The 19,100-nt window shown below is 55.4% G+C and overlaps 2 protein-coding genes across 4 annotated transcripts in view; one reads left to right on the top strand and one right to left on the bottom strand.

Moving 5' to 3' along the window:
- Positions 1-454: 454 nt before the first annotated feature.
- ZSWIM9 (zinc finger SWIM-type containing 9) lies at positions 455-12,726 on the bottom strand. 3 transcript variants are annotated; one of them, XM_079800762.1, is made up of 4 exons: positions 12,704-12,726; positions 11,206-11,490; positions 8,038-8,350; positions 455-2,929 (listed from the first exon to the last, which is right to left on the bottom strand). In XM_079800762.1, the coding sequence occupies exons 2-4, from the start codon at positions 11,478-11,480 to the stop codon at positions 800-802; spliced, it is 2,718 nt and encodes a 905-aa protein (XP_079656888.1). In that variant the 5' UTR covers positions 11,481-11,490; positions 12,704-12,726; the 3' UTR covers positions 455-799. The 3 variants fall into 3 exon arrangements, with proteins under 3 accessions (XP_079656888.1, XP_079656886.1, XP_079656887.1); XM_079800760.1 differs by lacking the exon at positions 12,704-12,726 and adding an exon at positions 12,539-12,671; XM_079800761.1 differs by lacking the exon at positions 12,704-12,726 and adding an exon at positions 12,535-12,618.
- Positions 12,727-15,260: 2,534 nt separating this feature from the next.
- The window catches only part of LIG1 (DNA ligase 1), a gene marked incomplete at its 5' end in the record, with an annotated part of 32,579 nt that continues 28,739 nt past the window's right edge, over positions 15,261-19,100 (top strand). Inside the window, 3 exons of the mRNA XM_079759810.1 lie at positions 15,261-15,364; positions 15,803-15,893; positions 18,880-19,044. Coding sequence (XP_079615936.1) covers positions 15,261-15,364; positions 15,803-15,893; positions 18,880-19,044 — 360 coding nt within the window. The remainder of the gene's footprint in view (positions 15,365-15,802; positions 15,894-18,879; positions 19,045-19,100) is intronic.

Here is a 19,100-nt window from a genome sequence, read left to right as displayed (position 1 = left end):
ACTCAGCGTGGAAACCAAAATAATGCTGTTTTATTCCCGTCTTGAAGCACAATAGCCCCGACTGCTCCCCTCACCACCGGAGGCCCCCAGGCCGTCCCCCAAGACTCTCGGGCTCCCTCTTGTTCCGTCTTCTGGGAATGACAATCAGCAGGTGACGGGATCCAAGCCTCCAGTCCTTGGGGAAAGAACCCAAATCACTCTGCTCCTGTCCTCTCTCCCCCTCTTCCCCACTTTTCCTTGGTTGGGTCTCCGTAGGTTCTTCCCTCTCCACCTTTCTCCTTCCGGCCCCTCCTCCTGCCTCCCTCTGCTTCTTCCTGTTTCTTCTCCATTCCGCCTCCTCTCTCGCGCTCTCCCCCATTTCTATCTTCTTGCCTTTTCTTCCCTTCCCTCTCCTCCATCTGTCCTCTTTCTTCCTTGCTTTGCCCCTCCACCCCCTGCGCCCCATGGACTTGACCAGTCTACTCCTGCCAGGCGGTGCCCAGAGCCAGGCATCCTCCCCGCCTCTGTTGTTCGTTCTTCCTTCTGCCTGGGCCTGACCCTGTCTATGCCTCATCGTCTGAGGAAGCCATCAGAATCCACCCTGGCCACCACCTTCCACACCTGTGGCTCCAGGACCTTGGAGACCACTGACCACTTCCCCTCGCACCCAGAGAGGCAAACTGCCAAGGTGAGGTCCCTGGGTGACCCAGGAGGTGGCCAGAGGGGCTGGGGTGGCCTCCTTGGCCTCGGCCTTGTTATCTTTGGGATAAAAGAATGCCCTCCGGCCCTCACAGGGAGGGAGGCGGGCAGGGGCTGAGGGTCAGGACTCGGGGGCTCTCCCCCAGCAGTCCCTCAGCAGGTCCACGTGGAATAAGGCCGCCCCCGTGAGGAGGCGTGCCGCGAAGAGGTGGCGGCAGGGCAGATGGCGGGCAGCGTGGATGGAGCAGCTGCAGCGCGTCAGGGCGCCGTCCAGGAAGAAGTCCGAGGTGCCATCCTTCAGGGCAAAGCCAGCCCCCGTCACGTGGAAACCCCGGGTCCCGTGCTGCCTGGCGAAGGACAGCTCCTCGGCCACCAGGTCGGCCAGCTCTGGCCCGCAGGCCGCGCGGAACTTGGCCAGCGGCTCCCAGTCCGCCTCCTGCTCTCCTGACGGGCAGCGAGGTCTCTTTGGTTCCCTCGGGCCTCCTCCTTCACTTCCTTCCTGAAGTCTGTCCCCTGCCCAATCAGGATCACCCTCAAACACAGTCCCCGTGGGGGTGCCGCACAGGACTCCATTCCCCAGCCCTAGACACCGCCCTCCTGCATCCATACACTCCCTTCCTTGCCCTGCTCGGTTCTTGGGGCCCCCAGACCGAGCCCCCCCTCCCTCTCCATTCTCTAGGCCTGTCACCCGGGGGTCCCCTAGCTGGACCAGAACTACGTCCTCCAGGTCCCTTCTCCTTTTGACCCCCGGCCACACTCCTCTCTCTTCTCTAATTTCTGACCCTCTCCTCTCCTGTCCCCAATGGGGCGCCCTTTGGTCTCTGTTCTCAGGGACCGGCTCCGGGGGCTCCTCCAAATGGACCCCCCTCCAGTTCCTGACCTCCACCCTCCCTCCCTTCTCCGCTTCCACCGGGAGCCCCTTCTGGTCTCTGGGTTTCAGTCCAGGGACTTTTGCATCAGGCCCCTGCACGCCCCTGCAGCTGCCTCCTTCCAGGCCCCTGGCCCTGGCCCAATCGAACTGGGTCCTCCCGTCCGCGGTCTGCAGAGGTCTAACCCTTCGGTCCTCCAACGGCGCCATCCTCCAGGTGTACCCTTCCAAACTTCTCAGCCCCTGGTCCTCCACGTGGGCCCCGCTCCAGACGTAACCCTCTAGTCCCCAGTCACTCTCACCCTCCAACTGGGCCCCCCTCCAGCCTCGGTGCTCGCTCTCCAGCTGGGACCTTCTCCAGACACTCCCTTCGAGTCCCCTCACCTTCTGGTTCTCCAGCTGGACCCCTCTCCAATATCGGATTTGCATTCCTCTCTCCTTCTCCCGTTCTGACTGAGCCCCACGCCGGTCTCTGGTCTCCAGTTCCCTGGCCCACTCCTCTAACGGGGCGCCTCTCCAAATACTTCCTTCAGTTGGGGCCCCTCCCCAGTCTCCGTTCTCCCGGCCCTTTGCTCTCTCATCCTCTACCTGGGCTCCCCTCCACCGCTCGCCCTCCAGCCAAGGCCCCCCGCCGCCGTCGAGCGCCACCTCTCCGGACGCATCGGCCCACTGCATGGCCACCAGGTCGCGGAGGCACTGCGCCATGCTGCGCGACGGGCTGAGGCGGCGCAGCAGGCGCCGGCGGTGGCCGCGCACCAGGGCACACGCGTCCAGATCGCGGGCTGCCTCAAAGGCGCGGAAGCGCACCCACATGTCGCGGCGAGACGCCCAGTTGCGCTCGAAATAGTCGACGAAGGCGGCGGGGCCGTGGGCGCGCAGCTCCACCAGCGCTTCGGCGTAGGCGGCCGGCGACGAGGCGCCGACCAGACGACACAGGCGGGGCCACAGGCCGGGGTCTTCGCGGCCGGCGCCGCCCAGCTCCTGCGCCTTGCTGAAGAGCGTCTCCAGGCCCTGCGCGCGGCAGATCTGCACGCGCGCGCCCGGCAGCAGCTGGCGCACGGCGGGCAGCTGCGCGGTCACCTCGGGCCCCGCCGTCAGGCAGCGCACGCGGCCCTTCACGTCCGGCACGCTCTGCAGCAGCGAGGCCAGCGCGAAGCGCAGCAGGCTCGGCGTGCCCGGGCGCGCCACGCAGCAGGCAGCCTGGCGAGCGCGGCCCGCGCCGTCCACGCACAGCACCGCCAGCAGGTCCAGGGCGCCCTGCAGTCCCGGCAGCCGGTCCACCAGGAGCATGCGCGGGAAGCGCCGCAGCAGCGCCCGCGTGCGCGACGTCAGGAAGAACACGGTCTCCACCACCGCCTGGTTCTCCATGAACACCAGCTTCACCTGAGGGCCGGGGCGGGGAGGCGGGGAAGGAGGTCAGGGTACGCCGGGGCTGCCACGCCCAGCTCCCCGACCTCAGTTTCCCCGGCTGGGGGATTTGGAAATCCATTCATTCATGTGGGCATGCAGTTATTATTTTGACCGGCAGGAGGCAGTGCAGGGCAATGGTTAAAAATGTGGGCCCTGGAGGCCAATCGCTTGGGTTTGCGATCCTGGCACCACCATCTAACAGCTGCGTGGTTTTTGCACTAGACAGCCTCTCCGAGTTTCCGTTTCCTTAATCACAAGGAACAACAACAGCCTGTAATTATTGGAATCGAGAGTGGAAACAAGTTAGCCATCCCTTCAAGCGCTGAGAGGCAGCCTGAGGCAGCGGTTCTCAAGGCGTGGCCCTGGACCAGCAGCACGCGCATCACCTGTCAGGATCTTGACAGAAATGCGTATTCTCAAGCCCGCCCCCACCTGCTAAGTCAGAAACTCTGGGAGCGGGGCCTAGCAACCTCCAGGGACAAGCCCAGCAGGAGATTCCCATGCTGGCTCAAGCGTGAGAGCCACTGGTTTTGGTAAAGCGCATAGACCATGCAGCCAGACTGCCGAGGTTTGAGTCTGGGCCTCACCGCTTTCCAACCTTGTCATTGAGCCTGTGCCTCAGCTTCCTCCGTAACCTCCTTTCCCCCCATTTCCCTCTCTGGGAGCTGAACATTCATTCCCTCGTGCACGAAGAGGCAGATCCCGCAGCGCCTCTGGAGCCTGCTGCCTGGGCTGAGATGCGGGAGCCCTAACCTTGGGGCTGTGTGGCTTCCGGCAACTGCCCTGACCTCCATCTCATTTGTGAAATGATGATGCCGAGGGTATCTCTGATTGGAAGGCTGAAATCAATGAAAGCATTTAGAATGCTGCTTGGCACAAATATTACTATTATTCAACAATACTCACTCAAAAAGTGCTCTCAAAGCGTTTGTTATCACTATAATTATATAGTAAAGACCACGTCCCCGTAATGGCCTTCTCTAACTATCCCGCTGAGCAAACACTCTGGCTCTCTCTCACCCGTCCTGGCCATGGCACTTACCGCCCTGAAGCATGTCACCTCTTGATTGGCTGGTTTGCTTACTGCCCGTTTGCCCTGCCTAAGAGGTAAGCCCCACAAGGATTTGTTGCATTTCAGACACCTGTCCCAGCGCGTGGGCTCAATGCATCCTGCATGTGTGCGTGCACCAGTGCGTGGGTGTGAGTGACGTCCAGGGCCTTCGTCTCTGGAGTGGAGGTCAGGGTACAGTGTTTGAATCCTGGCTTTTCCTCTTTTTTTTAATAAATATATTTTTATTGATTTCAGAGAGGAAGGGAGAGGGAGAGAGAGATAGAAACATCAACGATGAGAGAGAATCATTGATCGGCTGCCTCTCGCACGCCCCCACCAGGGATCGAGCCCACAACCTGGCAATGTGCCCTTGACTGGAATCGAACCTGGGACCCTTCAGTCCCCAAGCCAACGCTCCATCCACTGAGCCAAACCAGCCAGGGCCTGGCTTTGCCTCTTAGTAGCTCTGAATCCTTGGGCAAGTGACTTCCCTTGCATTTTAGCCTCAGTTTCCTTGTCTGCAAAATGGAGAGAATGAAGCCTGTTGAACAGGGTCCTGGTTCGGATAAAATGAGATCATCTGTGTCCAAAGCTTGGCAGGCCGGCTGGCATGAGTCAAATCCCAGCTATTACTACTGTCTTCCTCGAGCTCTCAGCAGCGTTCAGATGGTGACCCTGCCTCCTTCCTGGAACACTGGTGGCTCTCGGCTTCCGTCACCCCGAACAGGCCTGGCGTTCCTTCCCCCCAGGCATCTCCTCTGCCCGTTCCTCCCCTGCTCCACGTCGAAGTGCCACAGAGCCCCGGCCCTCTCCTCTCTCCCCTCTCCCGCTCTGCCAAGGGGATCGCACCAGTCACCGCCCGCATCACCTCTGAGCTGTCCAGGCTCCAGACCTACCTACCCAACGGCCTCGGCACCGACATGGCCCCTTGGACGGCGTGCGTGACCGTTGAGACTAGTGGCCCAAAGCCCTGAAGTTGCCTCTCACTCTCCCAACCTGCCCCTCCCTGGTCAGCCCCATGTCCATCGAGGGCTCCAGCGTCCACTCCACAGCTCAGGCCCGGACAGTCAGGGCTGATTCTTTGTTTCCCTCCTTCTCCACCCTCTGCGTGCAGTCCATCCCTAAGTCTTAGAAACGGCCTTCATAACGAGTCCGGAATCTGACCACTTCCCCGACCCCCGTGGCTACCACCACCTCTCACCTGGTTCTACAGCTGCCCCTCACTGGGCTTCCTGTCTCCATCCAAATGCCCCTCTGTTCCCCGCATGGGTACCAGAGGGGCATTTTCAAAACTCCTATCAGATCATCCTCCCCCTGCTTAAAAGCCTTGCTCAGGACCTGGCATCACACTTTTTTTTTCTTTTTTAATCCTCACCTGAGGATATTTTTCCATTGATTTTTAGAGAGTGGAAGAGAGAGGGAAAGACAGAGAGAAATATTGGGCTTGCTTGGGCTAGGGACGGGCCAGCAACCAAGGCAGGTGCCCTTGACTGGAATCGAACCTGGGACACTTGGGTCCACAGCCCGATGCTCTATCCACTGAGCCAAACCGGCTAGGAGGGCATCATCACACTTGAAGTAAAATCTAAGCACCGATCTCTCCACAGACTCTGTCATGACCCATCTCCTTCTACAAGACGGTTAAAAAGCACCGCATAGCTCTCCGCTTTCGAGGGGAAAAACAACCCCAAGGAAAAAAAAAAAAAAGCCTAGTAGAATCCAAAGAGAACAAGGCAATTGCTTTCCTAACCCTGAAATCATACATTCAGCATCTTAAATAGTACTGGAAGGCAATACATTTTATGAAAAAGCCAAGTAAGCACACCACTGAATTAGTCACAACACCACTATCATTTTTCTCAACCGCCATCCGTTTTTATGCTATTACTTTATGATTATGTCAGCAGAAGTTTCAATCTGGTGTTGGCTGGTATGATGTAAAAAGAGGCTACATGAAGCCCTAGCCGGTTTGGCTCAGTGGATAGAGCGTCGGCCTTGGACTGATTCGATTCCAGTCAAGGGCACATGCCCTGGTTCGATTCCAGTCAAGGGCACATGCCCTGGTTGCGGGCTCGATCCCCAGTAGGGGGCGTGCAGGAGGCAGCCGATCAATGATTCTCCCTCCTCATTGATGTTTCTCTCTTCTTCTCCCTTCTTCTCTGAAATCAATAAAAATATATTTAAGAAATAAAGAGGCCACACACAGAGAGAACATTTCCTGCGATAAGGCTGTGTGACTACCGAGCGGGAGAAAGTGCCCAGATTCAGACAGGGCTCAGGGGACCGGCCCTCCACAAGCCTGTGGCTGTCACCTGCTTGGCAGCCTGAGCCTCTCTGCCCTCCTGCACTTAGGCAGGGTCATGTGACCTGCTCTGGCCCACAGAGCGTGACTAGAGGCCTTAGCAGCCCTTCCTGACAGATATGGCACTTATGTGGGACGGGTCCCCATCTTCCTGTACCGACGCCACCGCCAGGGTGTTCTTATGATTCCGTGATACCTCCAGAATCAGGGCCACAGCTCTCCCAGCTCCCCCGCAGGCTCATGCCTTTCTTTCCTCCAGGCATGAAAGAAAAAAGCACAGCCAGGGGCAGAGACCAGCCTTCTTTCCTTCTCTCCTTCCTTCCTGGCTTCCCTTGATGCCCACCCAGCCCTGAAGTTGGGTCAAAGCCGCGGAAAGCTCCCTCGGCGGTCCAGCGTTCTCGCTGTCCCTCCAGCACACAGAGCTTGCTCCTGCCTCTGAGCCTGTGCATTGGCTGGACCCTCTGCCTGGAACTCGCTCCCCTCATAAAACTCAGCACCCCTGACCCCCCATCTAATGCTTGATCTGGGTACAGGGATGTTTTCATTTTGTGAACACGCAACACACTGTGTACTTACCATTCACGCATTTCCTATACGTGTCGTTCAGTTTTAAAAATGTGGGCTTGGGCCCTGACCGGTTTGGCTCAGTGGATAGAGCGTCGGCCTGCGGACTCAAGGGTCCCAGGTTCCATTCCGGTCAAGGGCATGTACCTTGGTTGTGGGCACGTACCCAGTAGGAGGTGTGCAGGAGGCAGCTGATTGATGTTTCTCTCTCATCGATGTTTCTAACTCTCTATCCCTGTCCCTTCCTCTCTGTAAAAAAATCAATAAAATGTTTTTAAAAAATGTGGGTGTGGGTGTCATCTCAGACACACAGACCAGGGGCACTGGGGGGAATCGATCATAGAAGGGGGGTTCCACGAGAGTGGACATCAGAGACCACCCCACTCCACACTTTCCATGCATGTTTCTAAAACAGTGCCTCCCGTCACCTTGAACCCTCCTCTTCCTCGCGCCCAGGCCTATGACCTGGTATCATATCTGGATGGGTGTGTCTACTGTCGGCTTCTCCCCCTGCCACTGCGAGCTAGTGCCAGCCGTCACTTCTGCAAATGGCCGACAGTCAGCAGTGGCTATTTAAATTGCAGGTAGTTATGCCCTAACCGGTTTGGCTCAGTGGATAGAGCATCAGCCTGTGGACTGAAGGGTCCCGGGTTCGATTCCAGTCAAGGGCATGTACCTTGGTTGTGGGCACATCCCCAATAGGGAGTGTGCAGGAGGCATCCGATCAATGATTCTCTCTCATCGATGTTTCTCACTCTCTATCCCTCTCCCTTCCTCTCTGTAAAAATCAATAAAATATATTAAAAAAATAAATTGCAGGTAGTTACAATGAAATACAATTTAAAATCCAGTTCCTCGGTCCTACCGGCCATGCTCAAGGGCTCAATGGCTAACTGTGGCCGGGGCTTCCCTGCGGGCAGCGCAGCATCACAGACCGTTTCCTTCACTGCGGGAAGTTGGACTGGGTGGTGCTGGCGCTGCGCCAGAGGGCGTCTCTGAGGGCAGGGACCACTTGCGTCTTCTCCGCTGCTGCACCCCCAATGCCCCCATGAGTAGTTACGGAATGAATGGAAGGAGGAATGAATGAAGGAGTGAATGGATGAGTGGGAGGGTGAGTGAATGAATGAATGAATGACCCCCCACCTGCCTCTCCTGAGACCCCACCTTGGCCTCAGGGTCCTTGTGGAAGAGCCCCTGGAGCACGCGCAGGGCGTCGATGACGCTGTGGTCACGGTCCTTGCAGTAGGAGAGCAGGCGGTGCACGTCGGCCAGGACCAGGAACTGCTTGGAGATCTTGTTGGTGGTGCGCACCGGCAGGCAGGTGTTGGCCAGCAGGCGGCCCGGGCGGAAGTAGTAGGCGAACTCGATGGGGCAGGCCGGGTGCGAGTGGGTCAGCTGGCACTCCGTCACCACCAGGCGGTCCCGCAGGGGGCTCAGCTTGACGATGATGAAGGCAGGGCAGCCCGCCTCGTGGTGCCTGCGGAGGAACCACACGGCCGCCAGCACATCACCCACTGCCCTCTTCGTCCCTCACTCTCCTTTTCATTATTATTTTTTATTTTGTTATTATTTTTTAAAAATATTTTTTATTGATTTTTTTTACAGAGAGGAAGGGAGAGGGATAGAGAGTTAGAAACATCGATGAGAGAGAAACATCGATCAGCTGCCTCCTGCACGCCCCCTACTGGGGATGTGCCCGCAACCAAAGTACATGCCCTTGACTGGAATCGAACCCGGGATCCTTCAGTCCGCAGGCCGATGCTCTATCCACTGAGCAACACTGGTTAGGGTTATTATTATTTTTTAAATTTAGAATGGTTTCAAGCATAGAGTAGAGGGCCTTAAGCATATGCCGGGTGCCTGACTTTGGGCAAGCCACTTCTCCCATTTTTTTAAAAAATATATATTTTTATTGATTTCAGAGAGGAAGGGAGAGGGGGAGAGAGATAGAAACATCAATGATGAGAGAGAATCATTGATCGGCTGCCTCCTGCACGCCCCCTATTGGGGATCGAGCCTGCAACCCCAGGCATGTGCCCCTGGCCGGAATGGAACCTGGGACCCTCCAGTCCGCAGGCCGACGCTCTATCCACTGAGCCAAACTGGCTAGGGCCACTTCTCCCTTTTTTTTTTTTTAAATTCTTTCAAGAAAAGGATCTTAAGATTTAACTGATCTCCAGAAAAATGTTTCCATTGCTTCAGCTGTAGACAGGGAGAGAGGTTTCCGGGAGTCAGACTTCTTGTGAGGTGGGCCCAGCGGACAATTTCTAGAGACAGGGAATTTTCCCAACAAATCGCCCGTATGGTCTTGTTCTCCTGCACATTCACAGTCGAGCAGGTCACGAGGCACACAGTGTGAACTCTCGTGTAATGTGAACGAATTTCTAAGCTCCTCTACTGAAAACTGGATATGCTCAGATGTCTTGGCCAGGTCTACAACTGCCCCAGAAAGACCTTGCCGACTGATCTGCCTTTGATAGATCTTTTCTTCTACTGTTCCTGTGGTTAGGAGCCTGTAAGTATGTACTGGATGTTTCTGACCATCTCTCCACACTCCAGACATTGCTTCGGTTGCAGGTCTGATCCCCGGCCAGGTCAGGGCACACGCAGGAGGCAACCATTCAACGTGTCTCTCTCACATCAGATCTCTCTCTCTCTCTCTCTCTCTCTCTCTCTCTCTCTCTCTCTCTCTCTTTTTCTCTCACTCTCTCCCTTCCATTTACTTCTCCCATTTTCCAAGTGAGGAAACTGAGGCCCAGAAAAGGTGAGTCACAACCTCAATGTCACCGGCTAATCAGCAGCAGAGCCATGGTCTGCACCAGAAGCCTGTGCTCTCCATTCCTCCTATAACAGCTATCCTTTACCCAGCCGCCCCGTGTTCCCGCGCATGGTGTCACGGGAACCTCCCAGCAGTACCACGAGGTAGGTACTGTGATAACGCCACTTCACAGATGAGAAAACCGAGGCCTGGGCATGTGAAGTCTGTTGCCTAAGACACCCACCCAGGAAGTGGGAGGAGGCCAAAGATGGGGTGAAGGTTTATTTCTAGAGATTAATGGGGGTGTATCCCGCCCGGGGCCCCATCTGCATAGAGGCGCCACCCTGGGGCACCTAGCTCGAGCAGCCTGAGGGCAGAGTCTGTGTTCTTAGGCACTCCACTCTTGTCCCTGGCTCCCCAACCAGCATCTCAAACTCATGCGCCTACAGGGGGCCAGGCAGGCAAAGCAAGGAAGCGGCAGTGCTAAGTATGAGCAGCAGGGAGTGGTGGGGTCTGGGGCAAACCTGAGTGCCGATGCCCGTCTAACTGGGGTGGCCGTCTGCCACGCGGGAATGTGGGCTCAGCCTCTTCCTGTGCTTCAAGCGGAGCCAGAAACTAACATTCTATGGGGAACGTTCCCAGTTTAAAATTGGGGCCGATTGAAATACGCTTTGCCATCTGGGCGTGTTTCTTTCTTTTTTCTTTTTTAAAATATATTTTATTGATTTTTTACAGAGAGGATGGGAGAGGGATAGAGAGCCAGAAACATCAATGAGAGAGAAACATCGATGAGCTGACTCCTGCACCCCCCCCACTGGGGATGCGCCCGCAACCAAGGTACATGCCCTTGACCGGAATCGAACCCGGGACCCTTCAGTCCGCAGTCCGATGCTCTATCCACTGAGCCAAACCAGTTAGGGATGGGTATGTTTCTTAGCTCTCTTGGATTTCTCACTTGCCCTACTGTAGCATGATAGTTGGAGGGAGTTACAAGTGGGTTTGTTCATTCAACATCAATCTTCCTGCTCAGTCTGACGTTTCAGACCGGCAGGGAATTTGTCCATCTAGCTCAAACAACCGCCTCTCCATCCCCCCAGGGAAATATCCCAGCCCCCCTGCCGGGGCCTGGCCCTGTATTTATTGAATCCATGGACTTTTCTCTCTGTCCTCTGGCTCTCTCTGCAGCCCTGTCTCTGATCTCCTTGTATGAGCACAAAACCTGGCTTTCACCTGTTTTTCTGGCTCTGTCTGGTATCTCTGGCTCCAAGTCTCCACGTTTCTGGAATCTGTTGAGTCTTTTTTTCTTCTTCTGTCTCTTGGGTATCTATCATAAAGTCTGTAAGTAGAGCCCCTCCCGTCTCTCACTGTGTGTGACTTTGTCCCTCCAGTTCACGCGCTCTCTCTCAGTAAGCTTCCTTTCTTGACCCTCTCAGCCTCTCTTACAAGGTACACTTAGCTGTTTTACTTGGCATCTCTCTCTTCCAGTCTCTGGGTGTGTGGCTCTGTGCTTACCCCTCCCCCTTGCTTCCCGTACCCCTCTAGCACGCAGCAGGGTGGTGGCTGAGCTCACTTACCCCATGGCGGGCCGGCTGGGAGCACGCACGTCCTTGCACACCAGCCGCACGTAGCTGTACTTGAGCACGTCGATGAGCGTGTACAGCGGGGGCAGCCTGGCCCAGTGGCAGCGCGTCAGGTGCATGGAGCTCTGGATGAAGAAGAGCGCCAGCCGCTGCTGGCACCACGCGTCGAAGAAGCGGCTGAACTCAGCCCAGGAGAAGAAGGCCCGTTCCAGCAGCTCCTGCTCCTCCTGCTCCTGCTGCCCCACCACCATGCCCCGTGGGGGCTCCATCCTGGGGCACCTAAGTCAAAGGTGGGAGGACAGGTGCCTAAGACCGCAGACCCATCCCCACCTGAGTATCCTACTCCCTCCACTTTAGACCTGCCTCTCGGCTACTGGTGCCTCTATGCAGGCGGGGCCCCGGTGGGATACAACCCCATTCATCTCTAGAAATAAACCTCCACCCCATCCTCGGCCTTCTCCCACCTCCTGCATTATCCACGGACGGCTGGAGCCCGTCATCCTGACCCCTAACGCCAGCTCTGGTTCCCTCCTCCGTAGACGTGACCCCTAGGTACAGTTGGGGTCCCTCTCCCAAAGTATGACTCTTAAGCTCGGTTGTGGAGACTTCCTCAAATAGGTTCCCAACTTCCAGCGAAGACCTCCTCCCCCCCCTCCAGATGTGCCTCCGACATGTGGCAGTAACCTCTCGTGCCCCCATTCGTAAGGAACTCTCCCCTCCGCGTGTCTACACTTGGCTGTACAGCTGTGCCACACCCCCCAAAGATGCTCCATCTCCAGATGTGCTCCCACATCCCGCCGGGGACCCCGCACCCCCAGTCATATTCTTCATACACCTGCAGCTGTTGACCCTCCCCCAGGTGTAGCTCCTACGAGTCGCCTCACCCAGCGGTGGCCCCTGTTTCCTAGAAATACTTCCCTTTCTGGATGTCCTCCCCACAGACAGCAGGTACTCATTCCTCACAGGCGGGTACCCCATCCACTTGTGGCCAGTTCTCAGAAGTGTCACTAATATTCGTCTGCGTCCCCCTTCCTGCTCAGTCGCGCTCCCTCCGTCCCGCTGGGGCCCCCTCCTTTCATCTACAGGTATCATCCTCCAGGGGTGCGTTATGGTCCGAGACATGGCCCCGGGTCCTCAGATACGCTCCATCACTCAGATGCTCCAGCGTCCAGCTGTGCGACCCCCACCCCTGCAGCCCCGCCCCGCCCGCTCTCCCAGCCCCTCCCAGCTCCGCCCGCCGCGGCCCCTACGCTCCCGCTGTCCCACCCAGTGGTACCTCCTCCCTCCCCCAGATGTGCACCCTTCCCGCCCCTCCCCACTCACCTACCCGCCCCGGAGCGGCGTCCACCTCCCACAATGCCCCGCGCCAAGGCCCTTGCTCCCGGGATGCCCCGCGCGGCCTCCGGCCTCTCTTCCCGCCGTGCCTCGCGCAGCGGCTTTTTCCAAGTCTCCCTCTTTCCCCGTCCGTCACTCCGGGGACCCGCAAGCACACCCGCTGGTCCAGACCGAGGAAAGGCGCGGGCCTTCTCCCAGCGTGCTCTGCGGGAGGGCTCGCCCCCTCTTCACCCCTCCCCTAACAGCCTCCCGCCCTGGAGACTACAACTCCCAGCATCCACCGAGCGGCGGCGGCGCGGACGTCGCCCGCCCTGGCCCCGCCTCTCAGCCCGGCCCCACCCCCGGCCGCCGAGGTCTGCGCGCGAAATCCGTGGCGCGAATTTGGGAGCGCAGTCGAGTACCCGGGGGTTCCCGGTGAGACGCCCAGGGCTGCGGCGCGCAGGGCCAGCGCGAGGCGAGTGGGGCGGCCCGCGGGGGCTGAGGGGCGCCCGGGGCTCGCGGCTTTGCGGGGACTGCCGGCTTCAGCGGCCGGGAGCGCGGTGAGGAGGGGAGAGCGCCGGCAGCGCGGCCGCCGGAGGGAGAGGGCCGGGTGGGAGGTGGACGCGCGGCTGGAGCCAGTTGGACGGAGAGGGTTTCGTGCGAGGTTTGGAGGGACCGGGCCACCTGGGTGGGGCCACAGTCAGGAAATGGCTAAGTGGACTGGGGCACCGAAAATTGGAGGGGCCGGGGGATGCGGGCCACCGGGGGGGGCGGGGTCACCTGGGGGCGGGGCCACCTGGGGGCGGGCCACCGGAGGGGCGGGGCCCCGGAGGGAAAAGTGAAAAGTTGGAGGCGTGGCCAGCTTTAAGGGGTGAGCCATGGAGAGGCCAGTGGTAAGGCCCTGGTGTAGGCAAAGGCCTTATGGAAGGTCGGGAACCTCCTGGATGGGGAGTGGTCTGGCCTCGGTTACCTGTTTGGGGGCGGGGCCAAGGGGAGGGCTTTGGAGGCTGGACTGGGAGTAGGAGGCCTCGGTCTGGGAAGGGGTGGGGCCGTAAGTGGATGGGGTACCCGCCTGTGAGGAATGAGTACCTGCTGTCTGTGGGGAGGACATCCAGAAAGGGAAGTATTTCTAGGAAACGGGACACCGCTGGGTGAGGCGACTCATGGGAGCTACACCTGGGGGAGGGTCAACAGCTGCAGGTGCATGAAGAATACGACTGGCAAATCTCACTGGCAAATTATTCTGGTCCGGAAAAAAGGGGAGTTTCTTCTCGAGGGGGAAGTGCATGTTTCTGATCTTGTGGATTGTTTTTCTTTCTGCAAGAAGGAGGTTTATGGCCCTAGCCCAGGCGCCCTCAAACTACGGCCCGCGGGCCACATGCGGGTGTTTTTGCCGTTTTGTTTTTTTACTTCAAAATAAGATATGTGCAGTGTGCATAGGAATTTGTTCATAGTTTTTTTTTTTTAAACTATAGTCCGGCCCTCCAACGGTCTGAGGGACAGTGAACTGGCCCCCTGTTTAAAAAGTTTGAGGACCCCTGCCGGTTTGGCTCAGAGGATAGAGCGTTGGCCTGTGGATTGAAGGGTCCCAGGTTCGAGTCCAGTTGAGGGCACATGCCTGGGTTGGGGCTCGATCCCCAGTGGAGGGGGGGGGGTGCAGGAGGCAGCTGATCAATGATTCTCATCATTGATTTTCCTATCTCTCCCTCTCCCCTTCTTTCTGAAATCAATAAAAATGTTTTAAAAAAGGGAGGTTTGTGAGTTTTTGTATCTGCACAAGCAGTCTTCTCACCAAGTATTTGGATTTCTGTTCCAGAACAGCAGACCGGAGAAGAGGAGGAGGAGCGGGGAAGGGACAGTTTTGCCGCCATCATGCAGCGAAGTATCATGTAAGGAACCCTCGTCCCCCTTCTCGTCTTAAACTCTCCGAGTCTCTCCTTGTCTCTGGCACTCGCTGCCTTTTCTTAGAAAAGCTCAGGTTGGCATTTTCCAGAAGTTGATCAGTATGGGAAACGGGGAGTGAGTTAACTAAAACGTTTTGGGTGCAGGGTTCAGAAAGCCTAACCCAGTGGTCGGCAAACTCATTAGTCAACAGAGCCAAATAGCAACAGGACAACGATTGAAATTTCTTTTGAGAGCCAAATTTTTTAAACTTAAACTTCTTCTAACGCCACTTCTTCAAAATAGACTCACCCAGGCCGTGGTATTTTGTGGAAGAGCCACACTCAAGGGGCCAAAGAGCCGCATGTGGCTCGCGAGCCGCAGTTTGCTGACCACTGGCCTAACCCAGTGGTTCTCAGTCAGTGGCAGAGTCGCCCTCCACATCTGGCAGGATTTGAGGTTGTCACAGCAGGGTGAGGGGGCTAAAGGCCAGGCATGCTGCTCAACATCCTCGATGCAACAGAGAATGGTCTGGCCTGTCATGCAGGCATGCCGAGGTTGAGAAGCCCTGTCCTAAGGCAGGGCTCAGGAAAAGAAGAAAGGGGATTACGTGGCTGTGTCGTTGAAACCTTCTGGAGTTAATAGTTGGATCTAGTTGCCAAAGCTTTGCCCCTGGGAATCGGTCTCTCGCCATGTTTCAGCTCTGCTTTCCTTCACGTTGCGTCGTGTTGGCAGGTTCTCGTCCTTGGGCTCTGGCACCAGAGAGTTAGCAGTCCCCGTGGGAAGAGGCTGCCTCTCTCCCAGCTGTTCCAACAACGTCTAGGCTCGTGTTTCATTGGCTCAGCTTAGGCCCCATGGTGGTCCCTGATCTGGCCACAGGGATGCAGGTCTCTGATTGGCCAGGCCTGGGGCATGTGCCCAGGTCATGGGTGAAAGGACAGGCCTATGCAAACCTCAGGTACGGAGAGAATGTGGGGAAGAGGCCTCCCAAGAGAAAAGTGGAGGGCTGTTATCAGGAGCTAGTCAGACCCAGACCTGGACACCCACCGCACAGACCTGGGAGATGGTGGCTCATACAGACTCCACGCTGCATTTTTCTCATGTGATGAGAAATCTGGGGCTAATCTGTCCTTAGCTTATACTAAGTGCTTAGTTAATACTTTTTGGGTGAAAATGGGGATGTGGCATGCCTCTCAGGTTGAGTTAGGGCAGAAAAATAAGCAGAGTGTTGCCTCCTCATCTGGGCTTCAGTTTCCTTACCAAAGGGGGTTGTTTGAAATCTCCTGTTACATGGTAGGATAGGAACTGGCGTCAGAAGCTGTAGAGGACATCATGGATTGGAGGCGTTCTTGGTGCTGTTTTCATTCCCTTTCTTCCCCCTCCTGTGCTCCTCCAGGTCATTTTTCCACCCCAAGAAAGAGGGCAAGGCAAAGAAGCCAGAGGAGACATCCAGCAGCATCAGAGAGACCGAGTCCCCTCCGAAGCACGTAACGGGTCTGGGATGTGGTGAAGTTGTTCCTCTGTCAGTCAGGACTCTTGGCTGCAAGTGTTAGAAACTCGTCTCAGGCTATCTCAGGATGTCAAAGGGAATTTTTGACTTCAATAACTGGAAGTCCAACAGGGATGTCCAGCTTCAGGCACAGCTGGATCCAGGGCCTCAGAGTTGTCTTCAGGGCTCTGTTTCACGTCTCTAGAGCAGCGGTCGCCAACCTTTTGGACCTCACGGACCACCAGTTTGGAGCAGCGGTTGCCAACCGGTGGTCTGCGGACCGACCACTGGTGGTTCGTGAGGTCCGAAAGGTTGGCGACCGCTGCTCTAGAGCAGACTTTCTAAGAGGCAGAAAAGCTGGCCACTGGCCTCATTTTGATGCCAGCTTATCAAATTCAGTGATTTTCAACCTTTTTCATTTCATGGCACATATAAACGCATTACTAAAATTCTGCCGCACACCAGAAAGGATATTTTTTGCTGAACTTACAGTTTTAACTCATTCACAATTGATGGCTATTGTGCTTTTTTGAGAATTTAAGGGAAAAGCGGTCAGTGCCCCTGACTAGTCAGGTGCTGCATGTTTTACAAATTCTTGCAGCACATCCGTGTGCCTTTGTGGCACTCTGGTTGATAATTGCTGATCTAAGAAGAGAGCATCTACTCCAGCACCGACTTCACAAGTTCATGGGAAGGCCCTGCTTGGGTCACATGATCACCCCTGGACCAATCAGCTTGCCCAAACATGGACTCAATCTAGATTTCTTTCACATCCCCAATTTGGGACCCTGGGCAAGTAACCTTACTTCATGTGTCCCGGCTCCTGATGTGTGATAGGGTATCTTAATCTCTGTTAGGCTTTCTGTGTGGGTTTAATGAATTAACGGTGTACGATGTGGAGAATAGTACCCAGTTCACACACTTATAGGCTCAGTAAGTGGCAATAATCAAGTCATATTCTCTTCAACACTCTTGATTTTCAGATCTGCCCCTGTTGTGTATACATAGCTGTATATCCTATACTAGAGGCCCGGTGCACGGATTTGTGCACGTTGAAAGGAAATTAATTAGAAGAAATATTTTAGAGGCTGGGGAGGGACCACGGGAGATTGGCCAGCTGGGTTCTGATCTGCTGACTTCAGCAGCAAGCTAACCTACTGGTCAGAGTGTCTGCCCCCTGGTGGTCAGTGCATGTCATAGCGACTGGTCGAACAGTTGACTGGTCAGGCACAGCATATTAGGCTTTTATTATGGGAATAATAAGATTATCCTAGGATAATAAAAGCTTAATATGCTAAGTGTCTGGTCTGGTCAGCCATTCAACCGATCAAGTGTAATATGCTAATGATTGCTAAGGCTGCTCAACCGCTTGCTATGTTGTGCACTGACCACTAGGTGGCAGAGAGTCAACTGGTCTAGTATGTATACCCTAATGTGGAATTATACAAGGTGATTGATAATATGTTAAGTCAGAGAAGTAGGTAAACATTTGAAGTCTTTCTAATCACTTTCCAAAGGAACTACTTTTACGAGTTTGAGGTATATCCTTTTTTCTGTGCCTATAAACATATGTGCACCTACCAGAGTTATTGATACATAATAGGTGCTCAATAAATATTTGTTGAGTGTTTCCCATACTTACATATTGCACAGCAGGACTGTCGTTTTGGTCGCTAATCTAGCCCAAGTAGCTGGCACATGCTTGATATATACCAGATGCTCAGTAATAGATACCTTTATTTTTAAATAGCAAAAGTTAGATTAATATATATGCAAGTTGCAGGTACAGATTGGCAAACACTCAGATATTTTTTACACTCATGGACTCATACGATACATACTTATTTTTTCAACAAATACCTATTGAGTGTCTTCTGCGTGTCAGGCACTGTCTGGATCCTGGGCTTTAGTGAGCAAAATCAACAGCAGCTCCTCTGGTGGTGTTGATCACCTGCTTTTTTCCTCTCGAGAATGTCTTTTAAAGCCTTTCCATGATGCTTTGTATAAACCCACTTTATTCTTTTTGAGGATCCATAAAATGAGTGTGCCATCACTGACCTAACTAGGGAGATATCTCCATTCATCAGCCAGACCATGAGCTCTGGGGATGCAGACACCTGTAGGAGTCAGCCTTGTTCTCGTACTGTAAACGACCTCCACACTGCTCTGTGTTTTGATGGTCTGTGCCTGTGTTCTTCACCAGACCGGGAGCTCTTCAGAGCCAGTGTTGGGGGTGTAGTGGGGCTGCATAGGGCTGGTAGGCAGCTCTGTGCTAGCAGGTTGTCTTGAGACCGACGTTCCCTCCTTACCCACCCTTCCCCACCACCCTCCCAGCCCAGCCATGCCCTCATGAACATTATCAAAGCAGGCCAGCAAGTTCAAGTTCCAGGGGTAAGACCATGTGAGGGCAAGTTGCTTGTCAGTCATGGCCACTTACATTCTTATTGGTCAGAACTTATTACGTGACCATGCCTAGCAGCAGGGGAGGCTGGGAAGTGTAGTCCCTAGTCGAGTGGCTATGTGCCTAGCTACAACTCAGGGGCTTGTATGACTAAAAGAGGGTTTTCAGATGGATGTTGAGGCCAGTTTCTGCCCTAAATAGGGACTGCACTTGCTCTCAGCATCACCCATCACACAGTGGGCACATAGGCCTCCAGAGATTCATCATGGATAGATAGATAATTCAGAGTATATGCTTAGGCTTGGCTGGGTGGCTCAGTTGGTTAGAGCGTCATCCCAATACACCAGGGTTGCTGGTTTGATCCCTGGTCAGGGCACATGCCAGAAGCAACCAATGAATGCATAAATAAGTGGAGCAACAAATTGATGTTTCTCTCCCCCTTCCTCTCTCTCTAAAATCAATAATAATAAAAATAGAGTATATGCTTAGGAGGCCCCAGAAAATGTTCATTGATGGTTGAAAGGAGAGGAATCAGACATGGTGAAGGAGCTGGAGTGTTTGTCTGGCCAACTCTGCCAGCTAGAACACCCCCATTTCCCCACCTTCTAGGGTGGCGCTGAAGGAGCGGAATAGAGTGGTGCCTGAGAGTGACTCTCCAGTGAAGAGGTCGGGGAGGAAGACGGCCCGGGTCCTGTGCAGCGAAGGGGAGGAGGAGGAGGATGAAGCCATCACGTCCCCCAAAGGCCAGGTTGGTCCCCATCAGCCTGCCCACTTTTACGGCAGAAGCCCTAATTCCCATTAGCC

This window comes from Cnephaeus nilssonii (assembly GCF_951640355.1).
Source record: "Cnephaeus nilssonii genome assembly, chromosome: 20".
NCBI classification, from domain to species: domain Eukaryota; kingdom Metazoa; phylum Chordata; class Mammalia; order Chiroptera; family Vespertilionidae; genus Cnephaeus; species Cnephaeus nilssonii.
The sequence above is the reverse complement of the archived record's forward strand: the minus strand, read 5'-3'. Positions and strand labels throughout refer to the sequence as shown.

What these genes read in the sequence shown, in the direction of transcription:
- ZSWIM9 (XM_079800762.1), bottom strand. Translation starts at nt 11,480, where the DNA reads ATGGAGCCCCCACGGGGCATGGTGGTGGGGCAGCAGGAGCAGGAGGAG. An exon ending in CCCAGCCGGCCCGCCATGGG is followed by an intron (nt 8,351 to 11,205) that starts GTAAGTGAGCTC and finishes GTTCCTCCGCAG; the next exon opens with GCACCACGAGGCGGGCTGCC. An exon ending in ACAAGGACCCTGAGGCCAAG is followed by an intron (nt 2,930 to 8,037) that starts GTGGGGTCTCAG and finishes CCCGGCCCTCAG; the next exon opens with GTGAAGCTGGTGTTCATGGA.